This window comes from Dendropsophus ebraccatus, chromosome 13 (assembly GCF_027789765.1).
Source record: "Dendropsophus ebraccatus isolate aDenEbr1 chromosome 13, aDenEbr1.pat, whole genome shotgun sequence".
In the NCBI taxonomy this organism is placed as follows: Eukaryota; Metazoa; Chordata; class Amphibia; order Anura; family Hylidae; genus Dendropsophus; species Dendropsophus ebraccatus.
This window is the reverse complement of record NC_091466.1, coordinates 35,428,425-35,455,924: the sequence shown is the minus strand read 5'-3', so window position 1 is coordinate 35,455,924 and position 27,500 is coordinate 35,428,425. Positions and strand designations below refer to the sequence as shown.

At 43.5% G+C, this 27,500-nt stretch overlaps 1 protein-coding gene across 1 annotated transcript in view; it reads right to left on the bottom strand.

Annotated features, from left to right (window-relative positions):
• Positions 1 to 27,500, bottom strand: part of GALNT16 (polypeptide N-acetylgalactosaminyltransferase 16) — a 106,925-nt gene that overhangs the window by 51,530 nt on the left and 27,895 nt on the right. The window contains exons 2-3 of the mRNA XM_069950338.1: positions 7,548 to 7,723; positions 2,006 to 2,104 (exon numbers count right to left, since the gene is read on the bottom strand). Coding sequence (XP_069806439.1) covers positions 2,006 to 2,104; positions 7,548 to 7,723 — 275 coding nt within the window. The remainder of the gene's footprint in view (positions 1 to 2,005; positions 2,105 to 7,547; positions 7,724 to 27,500) is intronic.

The following is a 27,500-nucleotide window of genomic DNA, read 5'->3' as shown; positions in this document are numbered from 1 at the left end:
AGAGGATTACACAAGTTGTCTGGTTTAGAAAACCCATTCTGAATACAGTTCTATGGGAACTGCCTTATTTCCGCTTTGATGACCCACGGATTACGACCTTTTGCTTCGAGTCCTAACTGTAGGACTCACTGGGGAAGATTTACTATTGCCAGAATTCTGGCGCATTTTGCATTCAATTAAACTGAGTTTATTATGAGTTTTAGAAACTTTATGCTTTACCTAATGGGGGAATGGCTTAGCTGAAAGTGGGTGTAGCATCACATGAAAGGGGCCTATATGTAAGTCCATACAAAAATGTAAATTAGCATCATAACATTCAGAGAAAAGTAGGCCAATAGTTAGTTTAAACTTAGACTAGACGGTCGGAAAATGCGCCAAACATATCACACAACTCCACCCGCTGTAATAAATCTGGCACATTGTTAGACATAAATTTGCACTGGTAGACAGTATTAGTACATCTGGGCTACTGTGTTCAGTTTATGGTCAGGACACCATTTAAACAAATAAGTAATTGTCCATTCATTCTCTGCCTTAATGATGCAGCCAGTAGCTATCCCCCCAGATGGGCTGGGGTCAGGGGTTGCCATCGTAAACACATCTATCAGACATTTATGGCAGATCCTAGGGATGACATAAAGGTTTAAGGTGGAAATACCCTTATAACGCTGTTAAAAAATATCCTATGGTATCCTGTGGTGTTCGATGTTCAGAACTTTCCTAAAACTACAGAACAATGCTATGGATCAAGCTTATGAATCGTATTTAAAGAGGATGTACCACCAGGTACATCCTCTTTAAGCTGAACCCACGGATTGAATGGCGCCGTCACGGGGAACCCGGTGCCGCGGTCCGTTTTTCGGACCACGGCGCCATTCTATGCACTGGAACCGGCCGATGCTCAAGCACTGAAGGCCGGCCGGGCCGCCCCCAGTGGGAGGGAATTTCCTCCCCTGTATGACGTGGCTCCCTTAGAATGAATGGAGGCATGTCATACAGGGGAGGGAATTCCCTCCCACTGGGGGCGGCCCGGCCCGTCTCCAGTGCTTGAGCACCGGCCAGTTCCGGTGCATAGTACGGCGCCGGTTTCCCCGTGGCGCCCTTCGATCCGTGGGTTCAGCTTAAAGAGCATATACCTGGTGGTACATCCTCTTTAAAGGGATACTCTGACAAAAAAAACTTTTTAATCAGCTGGTGTTGGAAAGTTATTAAGTTTGTAAATTTTATTTTAAAATTTCAAGTCTTCCAGTACTTATCTTTTGCTGTATGTCCTGCAGGAAGTGGTGTATTCTTTATAGTCTGACACAGTGCTCTCTGCTGCCACCTCTGTCCGTGACAGGAACTGTCCAGATGAGTATCAAATCCCCACAGAACCCCTTTCCTACTATGGACAGTTCCTGTCATGGACAGGTAAGAAAATTATGAAAATTCCTTTCATACAACGCATTTCAGACTTTGCAGACTTTGTTATGTTCTAATAAAATGAATTATTAAGTCATTCAAAAGCTGGATCCATAATTTTATTCTGCGTTTTAAGGCTACCAAGGTCAGGTGGAGGATCTGTAAGTTTCACACATGGTGGGAGATGGATACTTTGCCTATGACAATAACTAAATCTTACTCATAACAAAACTAGTTCAAAGTATAAAGAATCCCTAAAAGCTTACGAGGACCAAATGAGCAAGTATCGGAGCAGAGTCAAGATGGTCTCCTCTGGTGGGGACTTTGTGTCGATGAATCAATGAGTACCCATGACTTCAATTACTGCATAGTGGCAACAACTACACCAACCCTCTATAATCAGCTGAGCTGAATAATGAAATTGCCCACATGCAATAACTAGAGCACACACTGACATTGAGCTTAAAACACTCAACTTCCTAATTATTTATCGACACCCAACCACCACTTCTTATACACTTATACAACAGCCATCACTATATGTGTAGGGGAAGACTGGATTGATCATTCATCACATGTATAGAAATACAGAATCAATACCAACCTTTTAATGGTTCGGAGCAGAGTAGACCGAGCTTCATTATGGAAAGTAATAATAACACTAGTGGATGGGAGGTCATTGTCGTAATGTACAGAGGTGCATCTGATAGGAGACAAGAATATGTTAGATAAACCTAATAATGATCTGTAAATGTCTAGAAGGCACATGGCTGCAAATCTATAATGAAACATTCCGATGCTAGTTATTATGTGACTACAGACAAATGCAAAAAGAAAGGTCCATCACATCCTTTCCTGCAACACTCAAGAAACTTCTATAATACATTTGGGCATAATTTGGGCATAAAATGGGCATTGTTACTTAAAAAAAAAACTTTCAACATGTTGTAGATTGGCCACAGGGTATGGGTGTAGAGACCCAACTGACCATTAAAACAAGCCAGGAGAAGTGCATGCTCTTCTCAGCTCTGCCTGCGACCAAGATGGATTCCTGATGTAAGTCTATGGGACCATCTTATGTAACCACTAAGGAAAGTGGGGAGGGAAGCACTCAGCCGTGTGCTTTTCCCTGCTCATTCTACCATTCAGTTGGGGGTCTGAACACCCAGACCTTGAGCGAACAAAACTTTTAACATGTCAAAAGTTTTCTTTAAATGACAGATACTAATCTTCTAGACCAGTATTTCCAACTGCCAATAGTTTATGATTTGAGGACGTGCCTCTCCTTCATCTCAGTCCCTGCTTGTTTATATAGTGCCAGGCTATGTTCTCACTTGCTTTGTTACATACAGCCATGTTACAACTAAGCCAAACTAGGAAAAAACTAGGAAATACTAGATAATATGTAAATGTAAATTTCAAAGGGATTGTATCACCTTTATTTTTAGATATTTTTAAAAAAAGATTTATAGCAGATGTTATATTCCATTTTCCACATATGATTAAAAGGCGGCTCCCTCCCTGAGCTGCCTGTAGGCGCATTAGGAGATGTGCAATAAAACAGCTACATAGACTATAAAAACGTGTAGACTTGAGATATTTGTTGATGTCTATGATGCCCTCTGACCTGTGCAGAAGACCCAGTGCCACAAGTGGGAAAGGGTTCAGCTGTGTCTGTCACCTGTTGTGAATGGTGGATCCTATTATATGTAGTTAATACTTGTCACTGCAATAAATTGTAATGACCTCTATGTACAGAACAGTATGTGGCAGCCTATTATTTGGCTCAGTGGCCAGAATAAAAATATCAAGAGTTCAGTTTTTTTTTTAATTAGAGATTATGTGATGTGAAAACTGGTCTTTTTCTGATCACACATTCCCTATAGGGAATGTAGCCTAAAGAAGTATTACGTATATAGTAATTTAGAGAGGTATGTCCATGTTTGAATTTTTATTGGTATAATTTCTTTTTAATAATTTTTTTTTTTTTTAAATCACTGCATTACTTATGTTGCACTATTCTTAGGTTTCTACAGTATAGTTGAGAGTCATTTTTCTGGTTGTAATTGTACATATGTACAGTATGTTGTCAGGAACACCCTGAATAACAGTAGGACAGTAAGGCTCTATTACACGGAGCGATAATTGGCTGAATCGGCCCAATTTGGCCCATTATGTAATAGACAATGATCAGCCGATGAAATGATCATCGGCTGACCGTTTCTTTAGGCCCAGACCTAAAATCATCGGGCGTCGACCACACATTGCTATGTGTAATAACGATGCACGGCTGACAATTGCCCAAACAGTTAATACTGTGGGCTATGGGAAGCTCTGAACGGCTCACGGAACGGCCGGTCTCATCCGTAGTGTAAACATAGCCTTAAAGTATAACTACCATTTTAAAAAACTTCTGACAAGAAGTGTATATCGGGGTGTGTATATTGGGGTCCGGCTGCTGAGAACCCCCCCCCCCCCCCGATAGCTAGAACAAAGGGGCTGCCGCATGCGGGAGCGCATGCTCTTTCCCTTCTTCTCTGCCACAGGGAGCTGAATTACATAGATTGCTCATATTAGCAGTCTATGGAATTCTGCTCACTGTATCAGAGATGAAGGAGTGCGCACGGCAGCCCCTTCATTCTAACTATCAGCTGGGTTCTCAGTAGGCGGACCTCAACTGATATACACTTCTGACATGTCACTATGAAATGGTATTTACACTTTAAACTATAATATAAGTCCTAATAGTCATACATATATGCTTGTTCGTCTGACAATTGGTAGATGACTAATAGCTTGTATCTGCTGCTTAGCAAGAAAACAGGCTGATGAAATTAGATGTGACTACTTATTTATCCAATACACTTGTCAGTGTTGAAATTGCAACATCAAAAGATGTGAAATTATGGAAATTACAAGACTGGTAGACATGTTAAAGATATGCAAATTATAATGGAATGGAAACAAAATATTCCATCTATTCTAGTTTGAGCGCCACATGCAGAAATACACACACTTATAGGACTTGGTATTCTATCAATGAGGTTATTAATGGTTGTCTGACGAATGATCTGCCATGCGGAATGCACTTAGGCACACAAGTCATCAAAATCTGCTGCTTGCAGCTTCCTTTGTAATTGCAGTCTATGGACGTCCCAGATGTGCTTGATGGAAGACAAATACGGAGACACTACAAGACATGGTACTACTAGGCCATGCAGGCTGCTCACAGAGCAACATGCAGCCTGACACTGTCGTAATGAATGCCCCTACGACTAGAGAGGAGTGCAACTCAAGCACGCTCGAGTCCGAGTGTTCGGCATTTGAATACCAGTGACTGTAAAAGTTGGATGCAGCCCTAGGGAGTCCTAAAAAACATAGATACAGCCTATGGCTTTCCAGCCACTGGTATTCAAATGGCGAATGATTGGACTCGAGCATGCTTAAATTTTGCTCATCTCTACCTAGGACGCTTCAAAGAAATGGCCATACCATTGGTTCCACAATATATACATTATATATATATATATATATATATATATATAATATATATATATATATTTTTTTTTTCATACATATGAGTGTACCTGTGGATCTGGCACTTGTACATTTTGCTATTTAACACCATAATCCCGAGAGTGTCATTCTTTTGTGAAGGCCTCTTCATGATGTTGCCCATGTGGACTCCAGACGAATCTCTGGCTATGATTGCATCCGGATGGGCCTCTATTCCAGCTTCCATTACCATACTTCTCTCCACCACGATAGCCTTTGAAAGCCGTCAATGAACCTCCTGTCGCTATACACCTGACTCTCAGCGCAATCTGGCACAAACACCTTCTGATGTCTTTTGTAGACATTGTTTAATGCCCTAGGTTATCTATATGACGTCCAATTTCATTTGCAATAAAAATGGACTACCACTCCCCTTTTTTCTAAAATGTCTACCTGTCTTCATGTAGGGGGTTCACCTCTTGCTTTCATACTAGTTCTTGTCCCTTTAGTGGCAATACCTGGCACATTGACAAACAAGAGGCAACATATAATCCTACTTTACTGCTGTGATCTGATTGCTGAGGTTTCATGTGGCTGGAAAAAAAATATAATTGAACCCGTTTCCACATGCCACAGATTGGAACTACTGTAGGTGACACTTGCTACCTCTTCGTAGTGCACAACCTTATGGCTTGTCCTGCTTAATGTTGTTATTTTAATCTTGAGGAGTGTAGCTCTTGAGTGTTGGACTATCCAGATTGGTGTTTGGAGCCTCTTATCATACTATATGCTTTTTATATGGTTTTTATTTTGTCAAGCATTTTGTTTGCCCATGGTCAGTATACATCTGATGCTTTCTATCTTTATATGAAAACTTTAATAAAATAAGAGTTGACATAATCTCGAGGAGTGTAGAGTTGTTTGAAATTGAACCCATCACCACTGGACTCCATAACACAGAAAGAGCAGGAATGTTAAACAAGTTGCAAGTTATACTCAATCTTTGCATATATATATATATATATATATATATATATATATATATATATATATATTTATATATATATTTATATATAGATAGATAGATAGATAGCCAGTTCTTCCTGCTCTATAACATGATAATGATAGATTATATTAATTAAAAAAAAAAAAAAAAAATCTCCTCTACACATGGCCTAACATTTAGGTGTCCTTGCCTGGAGTTATGTTCATGGGCCCTTTTAAGGCTATGTTCACACAACGTAAATTTTCAACTATTAATGACTGTTGTTTCAAATTGCAACCACGGCCGTGATTAATTGAAAATTTAAGCTGCACTGAAGTCAATGGAATCCCGCCTGGAGTGTATACACTTAGGGGGAGATGTTTCAAGACAAAAACGCATATTTTTGTCGGAAATGGGCCTGATGCGAATAAACTTATTTGCAAATGGCCGTTTTGCAAATAAATTTTTCGCATTGGGCCATTTTCTGACAGGTACGCCAGGGGGGCAGAGAGGGGGTGTGGAGTGGGCGGGGGCGCGGACTCAAGGATCGCTTAATTCATCTTTTTTTTTGCCATAAACATAAGCAGGAAACCTACTCCAGCTCTGAGCTGGCGTAGGTTTCCTGCCGCGCCATGTCCCCCATAGTATACACTCCGGCCGAGATTCCAAATGGCCGCAATGAAAACTGACATGTCAGTTTTGTGCGGCCACTATTCATTAAATAGCAGTGGCACAACACTGACAGTATACACAATGTAGAGTGCGGCACTTTACATTGCGTGCTATGGGTAATTGGGATGCGGGTGGACACAGATGCCCCCGAATCCCAAATCTAGAGAAATGAAATTCATTTGGCCAGTAGTGCAGTATCAGCCGGGATGAAGTTTACTGACAAAGGCCACTCTGTGACATGGCCGGGTCACAGAATGGCCGGTGTCATACTGTGTGTGAACCTAGCCTTAGGATGTACAGTAAGTGTGAGATTGTGCCAAAGTCATATGCAATTTTAAATTCTCACATGTTAGAATATTATTAGTGATGAGCGAATACTATTCGATCGAGTAGATATTCGATCGAATAGTAAGGTATTCAATCTATCGAATATTATCGAATAGTTCGCCGAATATTCGATAAATATTCGATAAGCGTTCAAATCCCCCAGCTTCCGGTTTTATCCTCCAAGTGGTCGAGTAGATGTTTTTCAATAAACGAATACTTGTTCCCATAGACTTTAATGGGATTGAATATTCGATCGAATATCGGGGAGATATTCGAACAAATATCGAATATTCGAAGTATAAAACTTCTGATAGACATTAAGTTGACCCTCCTCTATAAATGAATCCATGTTTGATAGAAGAGACCTAAACCTTAGGTCATAATTCATATACATAGATGAACATGAATAAAGACTGTTCATATCTAGCTAAACCAATAACTGCATTTCTACATTGTGACTCAACACTGAAGCTAAAGCTAATGTTCTCCTCCCCCCTCCCAAGAGGCACAATAATTCCTGCGAGTATATCCTAAATTCAGCAAATATAATCATCACAGCTGTTTGACAGACAGCCAGACGAGCCGAGTCCAGCCTAGTTTACCCTGACCTTTCTATTCTTCCCACCAGGCATTTTCTTTCACTTATTTTCCCACAGTTCTATACTACCTGTAATGTCTTGTGTCCCGAATGGGCCGGTCGCTGCTCAGCTTGTCACTTTCCAGCTGGTTGAAGGCATGCTGTCGGTAGGGATCTTCTCCAGCTTTTAGAAACTTTGAGGAGAGATACAGCTTTTCATCAAAGCTATTCAGCTTCCCCTTCTCTGTCTGCAAGGCTGACGTCACCTGGAACAAAACCCATTTCATGAAACGTGCTCTGATTGTATTTTAGTCTGTAAATCCCTATACAATTCTCCACACTGAGATTTTTTTGGCAGACGTGAAAGGTGAGGCAACAAGAACAGAAAGTTTGCTTAAAACTGAGTGACTGTGACATTATAAGCATTATAAAGGTTGCCTGGTGTGTCGACTACATAGCATTATTTCTGGCCATTACATAACAAGTATATTACATTAATCACTAAATTTCTGCCTTGCAGGCTACATACATTTGTAATTAAAAGTACACCTTAGGAAGCAACAGCAACATTGAGGACAGTATAAGGCAGTACTAAGCAGAGTAAGCTGTAAATCAAGAACTGGATGTCATCTTATACAGGAAACATATGTTCTCTGCAGGCTCCATTAGCTTTGGACTCAAATCATCTCCTTCACCATTCTCTTCCCCAGCATGTTATGCCTCACCTGATACCTCTGTGTGCTGCTACAGTAGTCCATCTTGTATACATAACACAGACCTTAGCTGTTTTTCAAATTAAATGATGGGACACTGCGGCAGTCAGTGTTTGGCTGAGCAAGTGTTCTTGTGGACCTGGCATCATCAGAATAGCAGTGGTGGTGGGTAAAGGTGAGTACAGTTTTTTTTTTTTTACCCCAGCCTGAGCATATAGTAGTTACTTATTTAGAAAAATAGTTCCAGGATTACCCCATTAACATCTATCCCATATCCAGAGGATAACAATTAAAGGAGAAGTCGAGACAGGGAGATTTTTTTCAAAAGTGCCAAGGGGGGAGAGGATGAGCACTGGTGCCGGTATACTGCGGCTCCTGTCCCCAGGCACTTCTTGGTTTAAGAGGGGACCTGGGACATGACATTCTATGCCCCCTCAGACAGTCAGCGGCTGTAGCAGGGTCCCGCCTCAGCTGCTGACGTCCCAGGTCCCCTTTCAAACCAGGAAGCAGCAACTCTACTTTCCAGACACTTTCTGGTGAACCTGTGATTAAAAGACAGCCAATTGGAGGAGGCAGAGCTCCATAGAGCAGGGGATGAACAGCAGTGTAAACCAATAAGGTAAAAGGGGGTGTGTCTTAGACTATCTTAGGCTTACAATAAGCACAGTAGTAAACTGTCGTCAGAGAGCTCAGCTCTTTAATAAGGATGAGGAGCTAAAAAGCAGCCAATTCCCAAATTCTGGAAAACAAATAGCAGGTAAGAATCAGCTATGGGTACTTATTTACTATAACATTTCTGAGGGCATCACTGGAAAGTTCCTTTAAGCTGTAAATGCAATGAAGTGATCATAGGGTCAGCCGAGAATTAACTTTCCTGTGCTTTACAACTTTGGGAAGAAGAAGAGATACTGAGGCAGGTTTACAAGGCAGCAGTACTAACCATTGATCTATTCCTTCTACAATCTAGCGAGTGTTTTGCTGTAGATGATGTGCCATATAACCAGCCATGATTTATTCCTGAAGTCATTTGTGAAAGTGCACATTTTGGCACAATCCTACACATAAAATAATATACTTTGTCCGACCTGTTAGGATTAGAAATGTTGGCCATGTTTCCTCTTTACATCATCCTATGGCCGGCATACAAGTATAGCAATAATCAGCAGGATAACTCCTCTTTAGCTTATCACACACCACGTATTCCAGTCTGTGATAGAAATCATTTCTACCTGTACATCTCTGATAAATGAGAACACAACACTCAGCGCTGGTGAGGCATCAGACCCTTGGGAACACTCTAAGTTTTGTTTCATTTTAAAAGAAAACAAAATTACAGTTATAGCATGCGGCAACTGAACATTACAGGGATTGCAGAGAGTATCACCGGAGACGGCCATCTATAATAATAGAGACCAGACCAATCTGGGGACAAAACAACGGGGAGGGAAAGAAGAGGCACTCTCTGGGTGTAGTAGGTTAGTCTCCCATAGGACAAACAAGTGAAATCTAGACTTTGCTGACCCTAGAATGATACATCTGATACAATGTAACATAGTAAATGATACTAAATATTTGTAGTCTACTGTTCTATATGTCACCTGATGAAGCCCTTATTCTAGGGTCGAAATGATTTGTCCTCCCCACCTTATGAAGCCACATTTAAAGCAAATGTACTTGTTTTGTTTATTTCTACAATAGCTGGTTGGATCCCGGTGGTAAACTTTAGACCCCTGGTTTTCTTCAGTGCCCCCTACTGGTTTGGCAGCTGTCTGGCAAAGTCCACAACTTCCTCATAGAACTAATTAGGGTCACGCTAAAATTACTCTTAAGGTGCGTTTACACGAAACGATTATCATGCGAATTCGCACAATAACGATCGAATTCGAACGATAATCGTACGTGTAAACGCTGCGAACGATAAAACGACGAATGAGAAGTCGTTCATTTTGATCTACATGTTCCAAAATTGTCGTTCGTCGTTCGCAAAAAATTCGCAGATCGTTCGGTGTAAACATTCGTTTGCCAAATTAACCAATAAGTGAGATAGGCTTAAGCAATCGCAAAACGATCGCAAAACGATCGCAGAGCGAATTTCCGTACGATATATCGTACCGTCTAAACGCTGACCGTTATGAAAAAAAATCATTAATCCGACATAGTTAATCGTGCGATCGGGCCAATTATCATTTCGTGTAAACGCAGCTTTAGAGTTTTCTGTTGCCTATAGGTAAATGAGGAAGCTTTTGCCTCATTTCCCTCACAGATGCAGCTCAGCTTCAATGAAGCATTTTTATGTTGCAGACAATCACAGGCCAATGTCTGCCACTACTTCACCGTCCACTTCTGGTTCTTTTTCCAAACCTCTTTTTAACGTCATAATTTTTTTTTTATTCAAAGTCGTGGGCTTGAATTTACAATCCTCTGATCACTGCAATACTTCTGAAGGGCATCCTATTCGGCTTTGTCACATAATTGCACATCTGGCAATTCATTACGTCCCCAACTCCCATAACAACCAATTGGTGTCCTGTAACTGTGAGGCAGTGGAGGCACTGGATAACAGTGGGAGCCCTCTAACTCTGTGGGACTGCTTAGATGCTTCAGTCAATAGTGACCATGGCATCAAAGGGGTTAAATGGCTGGGATAAGTTTAATCTCTGCTCCTTCTCTATAATACTATGTATTATTGTATCTGATTTGCATTATAGGTCCCTGTACCATGTAACTGCAGAAAATTCTGTGGCCTTTTCAATAAGGTTATTATTTATAATGCTAATGTGCAGATCAATCTGGAGTGCAATGTGCACACACAGCACAATATTCTCTGTCCTGGCACAATCAGTACATTATAAAGAGCCTTCTAGATCTTTTTTGGTCATGTCATATGGATAAAATTGCACAACATGAAAAAGTTATGGTTGTACTGTCACAGGCTAATTAAAACACATATCTCATTTCTCTTCTGGCCAAATAGTTTCTTGGTTATATCACAGTGGGCTGAAGCCATTATTCTTCCAAGCAGATGTTCGTGTGTGGGGCAGCCGGGCTCACAGCATTGCTTAAAGCGTTCCTCTCTGACAGCAGCAACATTGTGCAGATCTCTGCAGTAAATGACCGTATCACTCGCCAAAAAGAGGACCAAAGGAGTAACTACCGCCTATTAAAAATGATGAGTTATTTGAAGATTTGGCACTGAAAATAAATCTATGACATTGACAAAAGTAAAAGACAAAAATTGGATGTAAAACGTATTTCTTGCGTAATTTATTCCTTCGCCACGTTGACAAGTAGAATATAATCATTACATAATCCATTCAAGAGCGGCCTCCTGGGGGGCGTGGCTTAGCTATGGAGCTGTGAGGACGCTCTTCCGTGGAGCTCCGCGCCAGGCACCGTTATCCGGCCGAATATCACAGGCATCCGTGGCTCTCCTACAATGTCACGCTCTCAGGGAACTCACATCCAAAATGGATACACACATATACACATGTATAAATACTCAATGTGGAGTTATCGAAATATACATAACAAACACAGTCTCAAATACAATAATAATCCTATGAAGCAGAAAAAGACCTTACGTGTAATAATAAATTGCAATCAATACAAGTAGAATATGAAGGTTCAAAGTTTTATTAGCTAAAAAATTTTCAACAATGGCAGTAAAAAATTCAAAAACCACACATGGAAGACAGCATCACAGGTATGGTACCTGTGATGCTGTCTTCCATGTGTGGTTTTTGAATTTTTTACTGCCATTGTTGAAAATTTTTTAGCTAATAAAACTTTGAACCTTCATATTCTACTTGTATTGATTGCAATTTATCTCAGGGAACTCAGCCTGACACTTTGAGCCGCCCGGTCACCCGATCGGAGGCGGCCACGCCAAGCATCGACCACTTTTTCCGGCCTTCTCCTTCAGCTCCACAGTCGGGCCTGCTGGGCAACATGGCGCCCGCACCCGCCCCTTCGCTGAGTGAACTGCTACCATCCTCGCAGCCACACGGAGTAAGCGATATGGGCGCCCACCATCCTATGGCCGATACCTCCTTGGCCCCCGCACACCCCATTTGGAACGATCATGGGAACTTACCCTGGGGTGATCACAATCCCGCCGCTGCGTCACAGTCTGGTTCCCCAGCGGCCATAGTCCAATCTGAGCTGCAGCTTCTGAGAGGGCTTATCCAGGCTCTCCCGTCCAAGCAGGACCTGGATGCCGTAGTTCAAAGGATAGAGGCCGCGCAGCAGCAAGCTATAGAGGCGGTCAGGGAAGACATCTCGGCCCTCACTACTCGCACCACCTCCGCTGAGGAGGCTATTGGGAACCTCTCTGCTAGAGTCTCGGTTCTGGAGTCTGAGGCCTCTCAGTCTCATAGGCAGCTCCAGTCTTTTGCTTTACTGTTAGACGACCAAGAGAACCGAGGGCGCCGAAATAACATACGGCTGAAGGGACTGCCGGAAAGGGGGGCGAGAGATGACCTTCTACACCGTGCCACCGCCTTGTTTAACTTGGTCACCCGTAGGCCTGAGGAGGCAACTTTCATGGTGGATCGCATACATAGGGTGGCCCGCCCCCAGATACAAGATGGGGCTGCGCCTCCGGATGTCTTCTGCCGTCTACATTATTATACAGATAAGGAGCTTATCCTGAGGGCAGTCAGGGACTATGGCCCCATCATGTTTGAGAATGTGGAAATAAAGCTCTTCCCCGATGTTTCCTCCAGGACACTTTATATGAGAAGATTGCTACACCGGTTGCTGACCCTCATACGTGACTGTGGGGCCATATATCGCTGGGGTCATCCTTTTCATCTTATTGTGAAGCACGGTGAGCGCTCCTACATCCTCCGCAACCCGGATGATCTCCACGGGCTTTTCTCTTTCCTGGATACACAACCCATCTCGCTCCCGAACTGGCTGTCCGTGGACCGGGTGCCTCAGTCGCAGAACAGACCATGTCGCCGATCTACCTCGGTCAGGCGTAATGCCTCACCTCAGCTGCCTTTCCTGGAACACCCCATGGGCCCTGACCTCTCCGTTAGTCTCCCACAGGAAGCCTGAGAGCCTACATTGATATCAGAATGGTCGTGCCCGGTTGTTATTGTTTTGGCACGTTTTGTGGTTTGCTATGACTGACTTATTGGAGTGTCTGGCTTATTCACGATAAGACTTTCAAGTTGTCGGAGACACAATCAGTCAGAATTTCATTTCTCTCTAATTTTGGCCCTACTATCTGGGTTCTGTGAGAACGTTCTATGTAACATTGCCTGTGATAAGTATAAGTATAAGTATGCATATAAGTTTATGTTTAAGTTGAGATGCCCTGGGGGGGTCCCGGCGTCCACTTTGGCGTTGAGCCCCCTCCAGTGTTTTTTCTTTATTCCTTGTTTCTGATGTTGCCTGATGCGGTTGCCTGGCTGCGGCTCCCCTCCGTGGCTTTCTACCTCCCCTCTTTCCTCCCCTAAGGCTTGGCTTGTTTGCCTCCTTGTTGGGCTTCTTCTGGATTTCTTTCTCTTGGTCCCCCCCTTTTCTAATTCTTTTTACTGTCCTCGGGAGCTTCCCTTAGCCTCTCGGTTTTCTAGGGTCTCTTCCCCCCTCCCTCTTTCCTCTTCCTGACCCCTTCCTCCCCTTCTTCCTTCTGCCTCCTCGACTTTCCCTTCGTTCCCTCCCTTGTCATTTTTGTCGTTTTGCCTGTTAGTGTTATTGTCTGTTAGTCTTCCCCCTCCCTGTACCCCGACACACACGGGTGACCATGGTGCCCCTCCCTGCTGAGCTCCGGGTCGGATCTCTTAACGTTAAGGGCCTTCATGACCCCAGCAAGCGCTCTATACTGATGAACTTCCTGAGGAAACAGGCGCTCCATGTGGCATTTCTCCAGGAAACGCATCTGCATGAATCTAACCGTATTACCCTCACTAACTCTGTTTTTCCTTATGCCTATCATAGCTTTTCACCAAATCCCAAATCCTATGGCTCGTGCATCTTGATTTCCAGAAGTCTTCCCTGGGAGCATGTAGAGACGGCCACAGATGAGGAAGGTAAGGTTGTGCTCTTGAAGGGCCGCATTGCTGCACAGCTTTTTACCTTCGCCTCATTTTACTTACCTACGACGGGCCAAGCTCGTGCCCTTTCCGTGATGTTGGAGCTCCTGGACGACTTTTCAGAGGGGACGCTGGTTCTGGGGGGAGACTTTAATCTAGTGTTGGACCCTCAGATGGACACTTCCGCAGGTCGTACGCACCTTAGTCAGGCATCCATGGGGCGCATTGGTAGTACTCTGCATGATCATAGGCTGGTGGACGTATGGCGACTTTGCCATCCAAGGGACAGAGACTACAAAGTGTTCTCTCAGGCCCACAATGTCTATTCTAGGCTCGACTACTTCTTTCTCCACCACCGCGACCTCGGCTTGCTGAACCGAGCATTGATTGACTGCATTACGTTTTCAGATCATGCCCTGGTGGTGGTGGGCCTGTCGCTACCTGCTCTCCAACGACCTCAGTGGCAGTGGAGACTAAACTCTTCTCTCCTCCAGGACGTGGTGGTTAGGAAAGATGTGGAGACCACATTGACACATTACTTTCAGGACAATCTAGCGGCAGAGACATCCCCAACGACGGTGTGGGAAGCACATAATTTAAATGTGTAGTGGAGTGTTGGTGAAGCATGGGACTCGCCTTAAGAAAGACAGGACCTTGAAAACGATGAAGTTACTGGATCAATTCAGAGAGCTCGAATTGGCTCATAAGAGGGCCCAGACCAGGGATTCCACCGTGGCTCTCATTCAGAAGCGCGACGAATTGCGTGCTCACTTGCTTCACAACGCCAAAGCCACCCTGTCTAAGTGTAGACGCTTTTATTATGAACACGGTAATAAACCTGGCAGGGCGTTGGCTAGGGCGTTTCGGTCGCAACAGGCACAGTCTTACATCCCTAAGATACAGACCAGTCAGGTTATAACTGCACATCTTCCTGATGATATTGCTGGCGCATTCCGAGATTTTTACGCAGACCTGTACTCTATGGATCAGTCCAACCCGAATGTAACAAGTGGGGGATTCAGGGAGCGCATTCAGCGGTACCTTACTGAGTCGGGCCTCTGCCGTATGGAGTCTGATGCACTGGAGGGACTGGAGGGGCCCATTTCCCAAGCCGAGCTCTCCCTGGCTATTAAGGAATCCCCTACAGGTAAAACCCCGGGGCCCGACAGCCTATCTTTGGCCTATTATAAATCCTTCCAAGGCCTTATAGCTCCCCACTTCCTGTCTGCCTTTAATTCGATCTCCGGCTCAGGAGCACTGCCCCCGGACTCCACGCGCGCACACATAGCTGTAATCCCCAAGGAGGGAAAAGATTCCTCACAATGCGGCAACTACCGTCCCATATCACTATTGAATGTGGACCTGAAACTTTTTTCTAAAATTCTGGCAACCCGTCTGTCTACCCTGTTAGGGGGGGGGGCGTTCACTCGGATCAGGTGGGTTTCATGCCGGGCAGAGAGGCAAGGGACAACACCATAAGGGCCATCGACCTTATCCATAAAGCCAAGACCATGGATCTGCCTTTCATGCTCTTGTCTACTGACGCCGAGAAGGCGTTTGATAGGGTCAATTGGCCCTTCATGATGGAGGTGTTGCGTTATTTGGGTCTGGGTCCCAACTTTATGAAATGGATTGCTGCTCTCTATAGTAATCCCTCTGCCAGGGTGAGAGTGAACGGCCTCCTTTCAGAGGACTTTGTAATAAAAAACGGTACAAGACAGGGCTGTCCATTGTCCCCCCTCATCTTCATCCTAACTCTGGAGCCCTTGCTTTGCAAAATTAGGTCTAACCCGGATATTGGGGGAGTGCCTGTGCGCGACACCGCCCACAAGGTGGCGGCATATGCCGATGATTTGTTATTTTTTGTTTCCAATCCAGTCATATCTCTGCCCAACCTGATGTCTGAACTGGAGACGTTCTCCCAGTTGTCCAACTATAAGATTAACTTCTCCAAGTCAGAGGCCCTCAGTATTGGCCTACCAGGTGGGTTGGTGTCGTCGCTCAGGTCCTCCTTCCGGTTTCGGTGGGCCTCCTCTGCCATCCGCTATCTGAGAATTTCTCTCCCGGCGGACCTTACAAAATTGTATGCCTTAAATTTCCCACCCCTTCTTGCCAGGATACAGGAACAGTGCGCTGCGTGAACCCGGGGGGTTTTCTCCTGGTTTGGTAGATGTTCGATTTTCAAAATGACCATTCTCCCCAAGCTTCTCTATTTCTTCCATCCCCTCCTCCTTTTTCAAAACGCTTACCTCTCTACAGATTAAATTTATATGGAACAATCAACACCCCCGCCTCCGGCGTGCCATTTTACACCACCCTAAGAATGGGGGAGGCCTAGGCTTGCCCGACTTTCGAGCTTATCACCTAGCGGCCTTGCTGACCCATATCATTGATTGGTGCCGCCATGCAGATACTAAGCCCTGGGTGGGTCTCGAACAGTCCTTCACCAACATTCCTCTCAAATGCACTCCTTGGATACACCTATCGCACCTGGTCAGGTTGCGATCACACCCAACTATTGGTCCCACCCTACTAGCATGTGCTAGAACCCCAGTCGCTCCCATCTTCTGCCGCTACACTCAGCTCAATTCCCGGTCTTGGGGAACCCTATGTTTGCTCCTGGTGTGGAGGATCCGGTGTTCCGGGCCTGGGTGAAGGCAGGAAAATGCAGAGTGGACATGTTCTTGATGGGTGCCGACTGGGTCTCCCCCGCAACGCTGCAGACGCAAACGGATCTGGTCCCTTTGGGCTCATGGCGCATTGCCCAATTGCGCCACTTCCTGCTCACCTTACCTGATCCTTCCTCTTTCAACACCTCCAGGACCCACTTTGAAGCTCTCTGCTTAGATTCTGGCCCACTGAGACACTCCCTTTCCCTCACATACTCTGCTCTTCTGTCCCCCCCGGACCAGCCCCCTCCCGACTATTTGTTAAAATGGGAGGCCGACTTGAACTTGACACTCACCTCGCAACAGAGGGAACGCATTCTAATTCTGGTACACAAGTTGTCCTTGAGCTCGGCCTTGCAGAAAACGGGTTATAAAATATTGACCCGTTGGTATAGAGTACCGACTAAGTTACATTCTATCTGGCCTCATGTAGACCCAATGTGCTGGCGATGCGGTACTTCTGAGGGCACCCATCTGCATGTCTTTTGGTCATGCCCTGTATTGAGGCCCTTTTGGGATTTGGTGAAGAGAGTCACTGGTCAGGTAACTGGTGACCAGTTGGAATTAACTCCGTCCCTTTTTCTCTTGCACCACTGTGCACTCCCTATCTCTAAATATAGAAAATCTCTCCTGCGCTTTCTGGTCATGGCCGCGAGGGCATGTATTCCTCTTTATTGGAAGAAGGGCATCCCCCGCCAATATCGCTATGGGTCTCCAAGGTTAACGATCTTATGTACATGGAGGACCTTACTTCCTCTTTGCACAATACCCAACACAAGTTTCGTAACACCTGGTTTACCTGGATGTCCTTTAAGGATACTCCGGAATATGCTGCTTTGGTGAGCGACCCACCTTCAGATTGATCTTACTGCCTTAGGGGCCCATGGAAAGTTGTCGGATATTTCTGCTCCCTTCCTGTTGCGCTCAGGGGCTTGCCTTAGATTTACGCGCAGGAGGTAGGGGTGTTTCATGTCCCCCTTCTCCCCTCTTCCCCCTCCCCCGTCTAGGTGTATGTACCAGTGTCTGACTGTGTTTGTCTCCCCCCCCTCCCTTTTGTCTCCCCTTTTTCCCTCTTGTTCTTGCCCTGCCTCCCTCTCCTGTTGTTCCTCCTTACCCCCTCACGCCCTCCTTCCCTCCAACCCCCTCCCTCCTTCATCCGCTCCCAGCCTGTCTCCTTGGGTGCGGATTCTCTTTCCGTTAATTATAAAATATCTGGGGGACGGGGTGAGCTTGCCCTCCCCGCCGGGCCCGTCGGTCTTGGTCCACTATCTGTGCCCTTCGGTTTTTGTATGATTATACAACTGTTATTTTTATTACTTGTTGACTCTGTGCACCTTGCTGTCTTTTTGGTTGGCTTGCTGGGTCTGGCGGGCGTGTTGCTGTGCTTCTCCCGTGTTCTCAGTAAATAAAGAATAAAAAAAAAAAAAAAAAAAAAAAGAGCGGCCTCCTAATTGTGCCTAGCTTTTATAAAACCGAGAGAATGGAATAATGGTAATACATACACTGATCAGCTATAACATTTAGGGTGCTCTTACACAGTCAGGTTTTGATATACGGTCGATGAGCCTGGGTTCACACTATGTTTTTGCAATCCGTTTTTGCAAAAAACATGAATATACTGATGGAGAAACAGATGCATTTGCCTGCATCCCTTTTGATCCATTTTTCCATTGACTTTCACCACAAAACGACTCCTTTTTTTATGGTACACAAAAACATAGCTGACCACATTTTTGTGGAAGTCAAAATAAATACACACACACATGCATCCTTTTTTTATCCATTTTCTGCACACACATGTTTTTTGTAGCTTTAAAAAAAAAAGTTGTAAAAAGAAATTTAAAGGTAATCACAAAAAAAATTATAAACCTACTTTTATAAACCACAGTGGGCAAAGACACAGGGAATAGATATACGTTCCAGCAGAGCATGATTAGCGATTTTAGCAATATTTGTTAGATTTATACCCAAACTTTTTAGTGATTGGTAATCCAAATTGGTTTCAAAATTAGTCGATTTTTTTATGTACTGCTCAATCAAAAACCATCTAAAAATAACAGATGATGAAATAATGCCAGATTTTATCCATCATATTTGCACACTGCCTTCTATTGACAACAATGAAACATAATATGCTTATTTTTAAACAGACTTATTTTTCTTAACCGTAAGGATATGTTCCCACGACGTACTAAAGATCGTAAAGAATGATGATTATGAACATTCTTTACAATCTTTAGTACGTTGTGGCAACATAGCCTAAAATGCTAATGCCATTTAAGGTTTATAAAAAGCTGCCATTGTGTGAACATATCCTAGCCCCTCCTTTTTTTTAACTGCCACTGGAGTTCTGATGCAGTCATCCAGGTAAGAGTCCTGATTTCTTCTTATGTTATCTACTAGAAAAGAAGGGTGCATATAGTGTAAATCTGAGTGTATTTAAAACAGAGCTATATTATGCTCAGCTTGGGCGGTTGTGCTCTGAGCATGGCTCCACCAAAAGTATGGGAGGGGGTTTTAACCAACCGTCTGCTGCCTTTCCATGAAGCCGGATGACCAGTATTCAATGGGAGAGATAATGCACTGGTGGAGGTCGACTTGTCCACAGGTACTGATTGGTAGGTTGATGTACTACTACACAACGGATGGCACGGATGGTAGTATCAAGAGAAGTCTATTGAAACATATAACACGTTTGGAGGATTATCCTCTTTGTCAAGTCTATATATAGACCTAGATAAAGACCTGATGAAGAGTTTAATCCTCAAAACGCGTTGTCTGTTTCAATCAACTTCTCTTGATACTACCACCTGCATCATCCAGTGTGTAGTAGTACACCAACCTGCTGATCAGCACCTGTGACTTCCGGTACCTGGCCTAAGTGGACCTCAACCAGCGCATTATCTCCACGGAACTTAGGCTCTAATCATGTATACCAACAAACGCAGCAAATTTTTAAATGTGTTCCTGTTGTGACCTGCAGGAAGGACCTGTGACCTGCAGGAAGGAGCTGCATAGTGAGCTGAATGCTCATGCAGGACCCTGACCATTGCAAAAAAACACCTATAATGGGGACAAGAACTGGATGCATGTGTTCCAGTTAACTGAAAAATAAATGGCATCGGGTTGCATTATGGGGAAAAAAGCAACCGGGCATAATCATTGGGTCATGTAGATGCTAAAACTGACACCCAGCCTCTCCCAAAAAAGTTTACAAAATCAAAAGTTATACAGTATGTACCCCACATAAAAAAAAGAGTGGGTACATTTTTTATAGCCACAATCATACTGACCACCAGAATAAAGGTAACACTACATTTACACTGTACACTGAACGTAAAATTAAACATTTAAAAAATGGAAGAACTTCTCTTTTTTTCTAATTCCTGAATAAAACTTAAATCAATAAATGTTATGATGTTAAAAATGACAACTTGCCTCATAAAAGCAAGTATTTATACAGCTATATTGACAGAAAAAATAAAAATAAAAACGTTATGCTACACAAAATGCAGAGATCAAAAGATGAAAAAATAGCTGTGCCTTTAGCGGCATAAACTGCTGCACCAATAAGTGTAAAAAAAAAAATAAAATAAATCTGGCACCAACATAGTGTTTTTTAATGTTTTTCCACAAATCATGCTAAAAAAAAGGAATATATTCTCCAAAGTTATTGCCTTCATGTAACTTGCACTGAGATCCTTCTGTACTCTAGGTTTGTTGCTCCTTTAGGTTCACTCTTTTATGTTTATGTTATAACATGTACATTGGGAAACTTCCCAGTGTGTACATAGCCTACTCTCCTATATAGAGGCCAAGAGAGGCGTCTCTTTTGGCTAATGTTTAGATGAAATTTACATGAAAGTGGGATAAGGGATTGCACAGGGGGCTATATGGGTGCTAACAAGGTGGCATATGGGTGATAGATACCCCTCTATACTATCCTGCACAAGTGTCCATTAATGGGATATCCCAGGTTAAAATTACATGTCAAGTCATAGGGGTCAACTGCTGAAACCCCCTGAGATCCCTAGAACAGTGCCCCAAGTCTTTGGTATTAACAGAGTGGTTTGCGTGCCCAATTTATTGTCTATGGAACACCCTTTCAATGGAAGCTGTGTAGGTTGCATACTGTGGTCATATGCCAAATGCTGGGACCCCCTGCAGTCTGACATTTATCCCCTATCCTGTACATAGGATAGGTTATTTTATCTTGGACTTCCCCTTTAAATATGCATTTCATGAGCTTTTCATGAGGTATTTGTTTAATGAATGCCATTACAGCCTATGGCTAGTGGATACGTTACATGGATGACTAATGGTAGTGGTATCCATCATCAATAGACTATAATGGAATCCGTTTTGTACATACACCATGAAAAGCTCATGACCTATACATTAAACAAATGCAATTGTTAGGTATCCATCTCCATTTAACATTTTGCGTACAAGACTTTTGCTGACGTAAACATAAAGCATGATGTGAAAAGGGCTCAGACTGAAGTAGACAATATAAATATATATATATATATATATATATATATATATATATATATATATACCTACTGTATTAGGAGTACAGAAACTGCTATTCAGTGGTTTAAAGGGACCATAAAGTGTTCTAGCTTGCATCTCTGATCTGCATACATGGGCACACATCTCTCATGAACACTCCTACACTCCCGCTGAATACAGTGTTCACTGTACTCTGAATAGAACATTGTTCACTACAAGCACTTATGGCTTATGGAAACTAAGACACACCTGTAATTTTCCTCACATTAAAAATTGTGGTTCCATAGGCCCCTTTCCTGTTACATGCCAAAGGCTGGAGAGACACGAAGTCCAAAACCCTAATGGAGATACCCTCTACAGTGTATGAATTATTCATGTTATATTTGACGCAAAGTTCAGCCTAAGCAGATTGACCAGATATGGTTCACATTAAATGGCTTCTCTAGGGTTTATGGGAGGACAGAATCTGCTCAAACTGAAACACAGACTGCATTCTGATCTGTTCTCCAGTCTCAGGGTTCATGGTTACAGTGCTTCTATAAAGATTTATATACAGCATCTCAATAGAGGTCGACTACAAGTAAATTCATACGAAAAAATTGCCATTGCTACAGTAGCCTCCATGTTTGGTGCTGGGGGATCTAATGGTTTTTATACACCATGGGGAACATTTATGAAGGTGTAAGCCAGGGAGAAGGTGCAGATTTGCCCCTTTTCCCTGAAATACACCTGCCATATCCCCCGCTGTGCTGATAGGTGGGAAAGGGGAGCTGGGGGGAGGGGTTGGGGCACGGCAAGGCGAAAATCAAGATCCAAACCTACACCTTCTAGAAGCAGGTGTAGATTTGGTACGCCAGGCACAGGTTTGGACGCCTGTCCGGATTCACTAAGGGCTGTGCGCATCTTAGTGAATTTGCCCATGGGAAAGGGGTCAGGGCCTAATTTAAGACCAGCATACGAGGAAGCCAGTCTTCATAAATCCCCCCCCATAAGTTTACCAAGTGCCATAAAGACATAGTTTAGTGTGTAGATAATAAAGTATCTTTCACTTAATAAAACATTTGACATGTTGTAAAGACATGGCAAACATTTTGATCGGTTGGGGTCTGGGTGTTTAGACCCCGACCGATTGCTACTACAAGTACAGAAAAGCGCAGAAGTCCATCTCCACAGAGACGGGAGAGAATACACATAGATTGTACTACTCCAAGCTTACTCTAGTGATCAAGGAGGTCTGAACAGCTACATGCTATTTGCAAAAACATGTAACTTGCCAAGATTCACTATATTAGTTGAGAGGAGACTATCCCTTTAAGCTGTGTCCCCATCTTCCAACCAGATGCAGAAGAACAATGCCCCCACAATGTGCTACCACAATAAAGCTCCAAGAACTTGAAAGAAGTTTGTGCAGATGATGTAGTATAATTTTATTTAAAAAATACACTGCAATACAATAATTACCGTACAAGTTTTGGAGGTAAATTCCCCCTTTGTGAGACTGGGCGATCTGGTGAAGGGGGAATATACCCCCAAAATGCTAATTGTTGTCAGGTTCTGCCAAGGTGTCCCTCAGTTTGACTGTAAAAATAGAGCCATGATATGGCACCCCGAGCTCTCTACATGGACATAGAGTACTTTGCTGCTGGGAGAGACTCCATAGGACAGATCTGGATGGATTTGGCTTTGTCAAGTCCCAGAAGAAAAACATTTTAGTTTTTTATAGGGGAACCCCCTCAGTGTCCTAGGCACTACAAGGGGCTATCAGGAGGTAAGATTCATCAAACCTGCTGATAGCCCCTTAGAACACCCAGGGCACTAAGGAGGAAGGTATGTGTCTCACCTTCCCCCTTGCCGCCGTCACGCAGTTAGTTGCAGTAATCTTCGCTCTGGAGCACCGTTAGGAGCACTGTACTGCTCCTAACGGTGCTCCAGAGCTAAGATTACTACAACTGACAGAGTGAGGCCAATGCCGAGAAAGAAGGCAACACACATACCTCTCTCCTTAGTGTCTCTGGCACTATAAGGGGCTATCAGAGGGTTCGTTTTGTCTGGCCTGCTCATAGTTCCCCTTTAATTTCAATACACTTGCAAATCCACCAGCCATCTGGAGTTACTGCATTATACTATAATATCAAAGTATAGGAATTAGTAATATTGTGTATTTTTTATTGATGAAAGTAAAACACACACAGGTCAGACATGCAGATTTAGTCTGATCCCAAAGAGAAACGTATTGTATGGTATACAAGGAGTGGGGAAACCTAACCCTTAGCTGAGTACCCCTAGGGACCTGAAGGTCAGAATCACACAATCCTGCATTAATGACCCTTTCAGATGTACGTTTCCAAGTTCCTGGAAGACACATGTGGAGGATGATCACTTAGCGGGGGTGGAAAATATTTTTTTTCCCCACGTTTAAATATAAGAGGAAGAGGGAAATGCTAGTGCAGACCTCCCGCTGCTTTATAAATTCACATCTGATTTCTGTGTGTAAAACATAATTGCTTAAATGAATCCAGATATCAGACTGGCAGCTCCAGCGCAATAAACCTTTGGGACATTAACACTACACATTGCAGATCATTATCCTAGCGCTGCTTTCTCTATGAAATCATATGTATCTTGTGTGATTTGTACAACTAAACTGAATATATTCCTCCATTCTGTTTGTATTTTTATGGGTTAAATCATATGAAATGGCTTCCGGCTGGTGGAAAACTGCACTACTTTTTTTCCGACAAATCACTTGGCCATTAAAGAATATATCCTACTTTAAAGAAACATGGTGTAAAATGGACAGAATAATCTATAACTCTCAGCCTATATATCCTGAGAAACATCTGGTGACCGTTTCATTGGGTGATGCCAAGATCTTGAACAATAGTTACGGAACAGCTTTTGCCACAAATGTTTTCCATTATGCCCCTGACTAGGTTAGAGAAAATCCTAGGTAGGAAACACGTAGGTCAGGTGGACCACCAGTAATCTGCACTTAAACCTTATACTATATACACAGATGAACCATAACATGTAAACCTCTGATGCGTGAAGTAAATAATATTGATTATCTGGTTATAATGGCGCCTGTCAAAGGGGTAAGATATATTAACAAACTAACAGTATGGGGGAATTTTAAGCATCTATGTCAGATTTTTAGTGTGAATTAGTAGTAAAATTTGTAACCATGATACAGTTTGTGACTCTTCCATGGATCCATGCTGTGCTCGGCACTTTAGAAAAAGTGGGCAAAATGTGCCATGAAAGGGGTATGACCATGTCAGCCCATTAAATTTACTATGATTTATGCCAGCCCATCCAATCCAATCCTAGAAATGAGCTACTGTAGCACAAACTGCTAAAGACTTCAGTGCAGGGTATGACAGAAAGGGGTCCAAACAGAAACTTGTAGATAGCACAATACATGTATGGGCCCTGGCATTTAAGTGATTGTCACTAAATGCCGAAACGTAACTACCAAGTACACGTCTTCATGGCAACGTAATTCCAGATTGGTACTAGCCACTTTTTGCAGGATAACACACTCTGCAAAAATTGATCAGGAATGTTTTTAGAAATATGAGAAAGTTCAAGGTATTAGGATGGCCTCTCCATTGATCCAGCATCCAATCGATTGGAACTTCATCTTGTACTTTACAGAACTTAAAGCGAATGTACCACCGGTACACCGCTTTTCTGATTTTTGACACCAGTCATTCCCGGGCACTGGCTGGGGGTGAAGCAATGACGGGCACCAGTGACGGGCATCAAGGATCTACTTAAGGTGCCAAGTGGAGGTTTTATAAGGGCAAGAGCGGCCTACACAATATTACATGGAAAGGGGGGAAGGGGAGCTTAACGTTACATACACAAGGGTGTATGTGTATCTAGTGATTCCAAACTTACAATGGGAAATAGCTACCAAAACCAGTGACTGATGAACCTACCATGTTCCAATCCCATTTGCCATGGGCACTCTGAAAGATAAGAGCTGGAACATGGTTAGTTGCTGTGTGCTATTCCTCCATGTCTCCATGTCTTGCATTGGTTATGCAGTAGTCATCAAATGTTCCCCAATTGATCATCTTTTTGATCACTGCTCGTATTCCACTTTTTATGCTTCATAACACAACTATCAAAAATAGTTATTATCCTTTACATATAAGTTGCAGAAAAGCAAGTAAAGATCCTCCAGACTCACCACCTGCTGACACAAAAGGTAAGGAGTTGATTCATCAAAGTGCACGTCCATACATTTGGCTTCAAACATTCAACAAGCACTTTAATGAGCTAGGTTTTCCTTCCCTGGGTAATATCCATGTTTTCAAATGAGAAAGCCAACTTTCTGCATGAAGAATTACCGAAAATTGTGCAGCAGCACCCGACAACAATCACTTCAATTTTCCTTATTAGACTCGTAAAAGATAACAGGAGCACATATCAAAAACACGGCCATAACCCCATTAAGTAAGATCTAGTGAAGCTCATTAGAGCTGCTGAGGTTCTGTTTGAAGCCAAATGTATGGACTTTGATGAATTAACTCTTTACCTTTCTTGTCAGTGGTTGGCGCGGCTTCAGTTTTCTGCATCCTGAATATAATGATAATAGCTAATATGACAATCTGATATTTCTTCTGCATACATCACAACCTATCTGCAAAAATGGGAATCATTTTCTATTCCAAATATTCTTTTTTTAGGCTCTGTGGTCTGAATATATTGCACAATTGCTCAGGAAAAGATAGTTCCAAATAACTCAGAACATTAATTTAAATACATCAGCAGCATTTACAGAGGTTGGCAAATTGATGATTTCTTCTATCATAAAGAAACCCAGTCTACACATTACCTAACTTGGATATTTCTATCTATAGTGTTTAAAGGGAAACTGACAGCACAGATATGTATATATCAGTGCTGCCAGTTTCCAGTAGCCCATCCCACGAGCATTGCATACTTACCTTCAGCGCTGCTCTGTGATCCACCATGTTGCTAAAAAACGGTAAAATGGGGATGGGGAGTTGATCACTGGGGATCAGGAGTTTCTGAATGGGTTCTGTAGCTCTGTATCTACAAAAGAAGAGGATGGAGCAGAGGTAGACGTGGCCAGTGCAAGTAAAGGCCATATTACATGGCCCAACCCCTGACAGTAAACGAGTGCCGATCTGCTGGATTATGGGCCTATTACACGGGTCGTTAGAGGAGCAAACGAGCGCTCTCAGCGCTCGTTTGCTCCTCGTTTCCCGTTCGCTGCCACCGCTATTCAGCGCGGCTGCAGCGAGCGGGTGAGTGCGGGAGGGGGCGGCGGGGAGCTGCGGGGGGGCTGCCCGGGGGATCGCTGATCGTCCGGGCAGCCAATAGGATATAGCAGCGTCTGCTGCCGACGCTCCTATTCAATGGAGCGACGGCAGCAGATCGCTGCTATATCAGTCGCTTGTTTTTCAACATGTTGAAAAACAAGCGACTGCAACGATCAGCCGACATGAACGATGTCGGCTGATCGTTGCACTCTATTCCACGGGACGATTATCGTCCGTAGCGGCCGATATCGGCCGAATACGAACGATAATCGTTCCGTGGAATAGGGCCTTTAGAAACAAAGGAGAGAGAGCAGGGGCGCCTCCTGGTGTAATAGGTTTTGAAAATGAGTACAGATAAATAGGGGTATTGCATTGCACTCACCTAGAAGAGTTGTGCAAAAATTAGGCACAACTCTATACAGCACATAAAACGAGAGAGGCACCGCAGCTCCTGCCGGGGTACATCAGAAGAGACATACGGAAGGCAATCTTGTGTCAAGCCACAGCGGGCTATTGGACCCTGGGGTCCCGGCTTGATGTGGGCGCAGAAGCTCAGGGAACCACACTATGACATGGTTAGTTTGGATAGTAGGGATTTATTTGGGTCACAAAGTGTTTCGGCCGCCAAGTGCAAGGGGGCCTTTCTCAAGTGGAACTTGAACTTGAGAAAGGCCCCCCTTGCACTTGGCGGCCGAAACGCGTTGTGACCAAAATAAATCCCTACTATTCGAACTAACCACGTCATAGTGTGGTTCCCTGAGCATCTGCGGCCACATCAAGCCGGGACCCCATGGTCCAATAGCCCGCT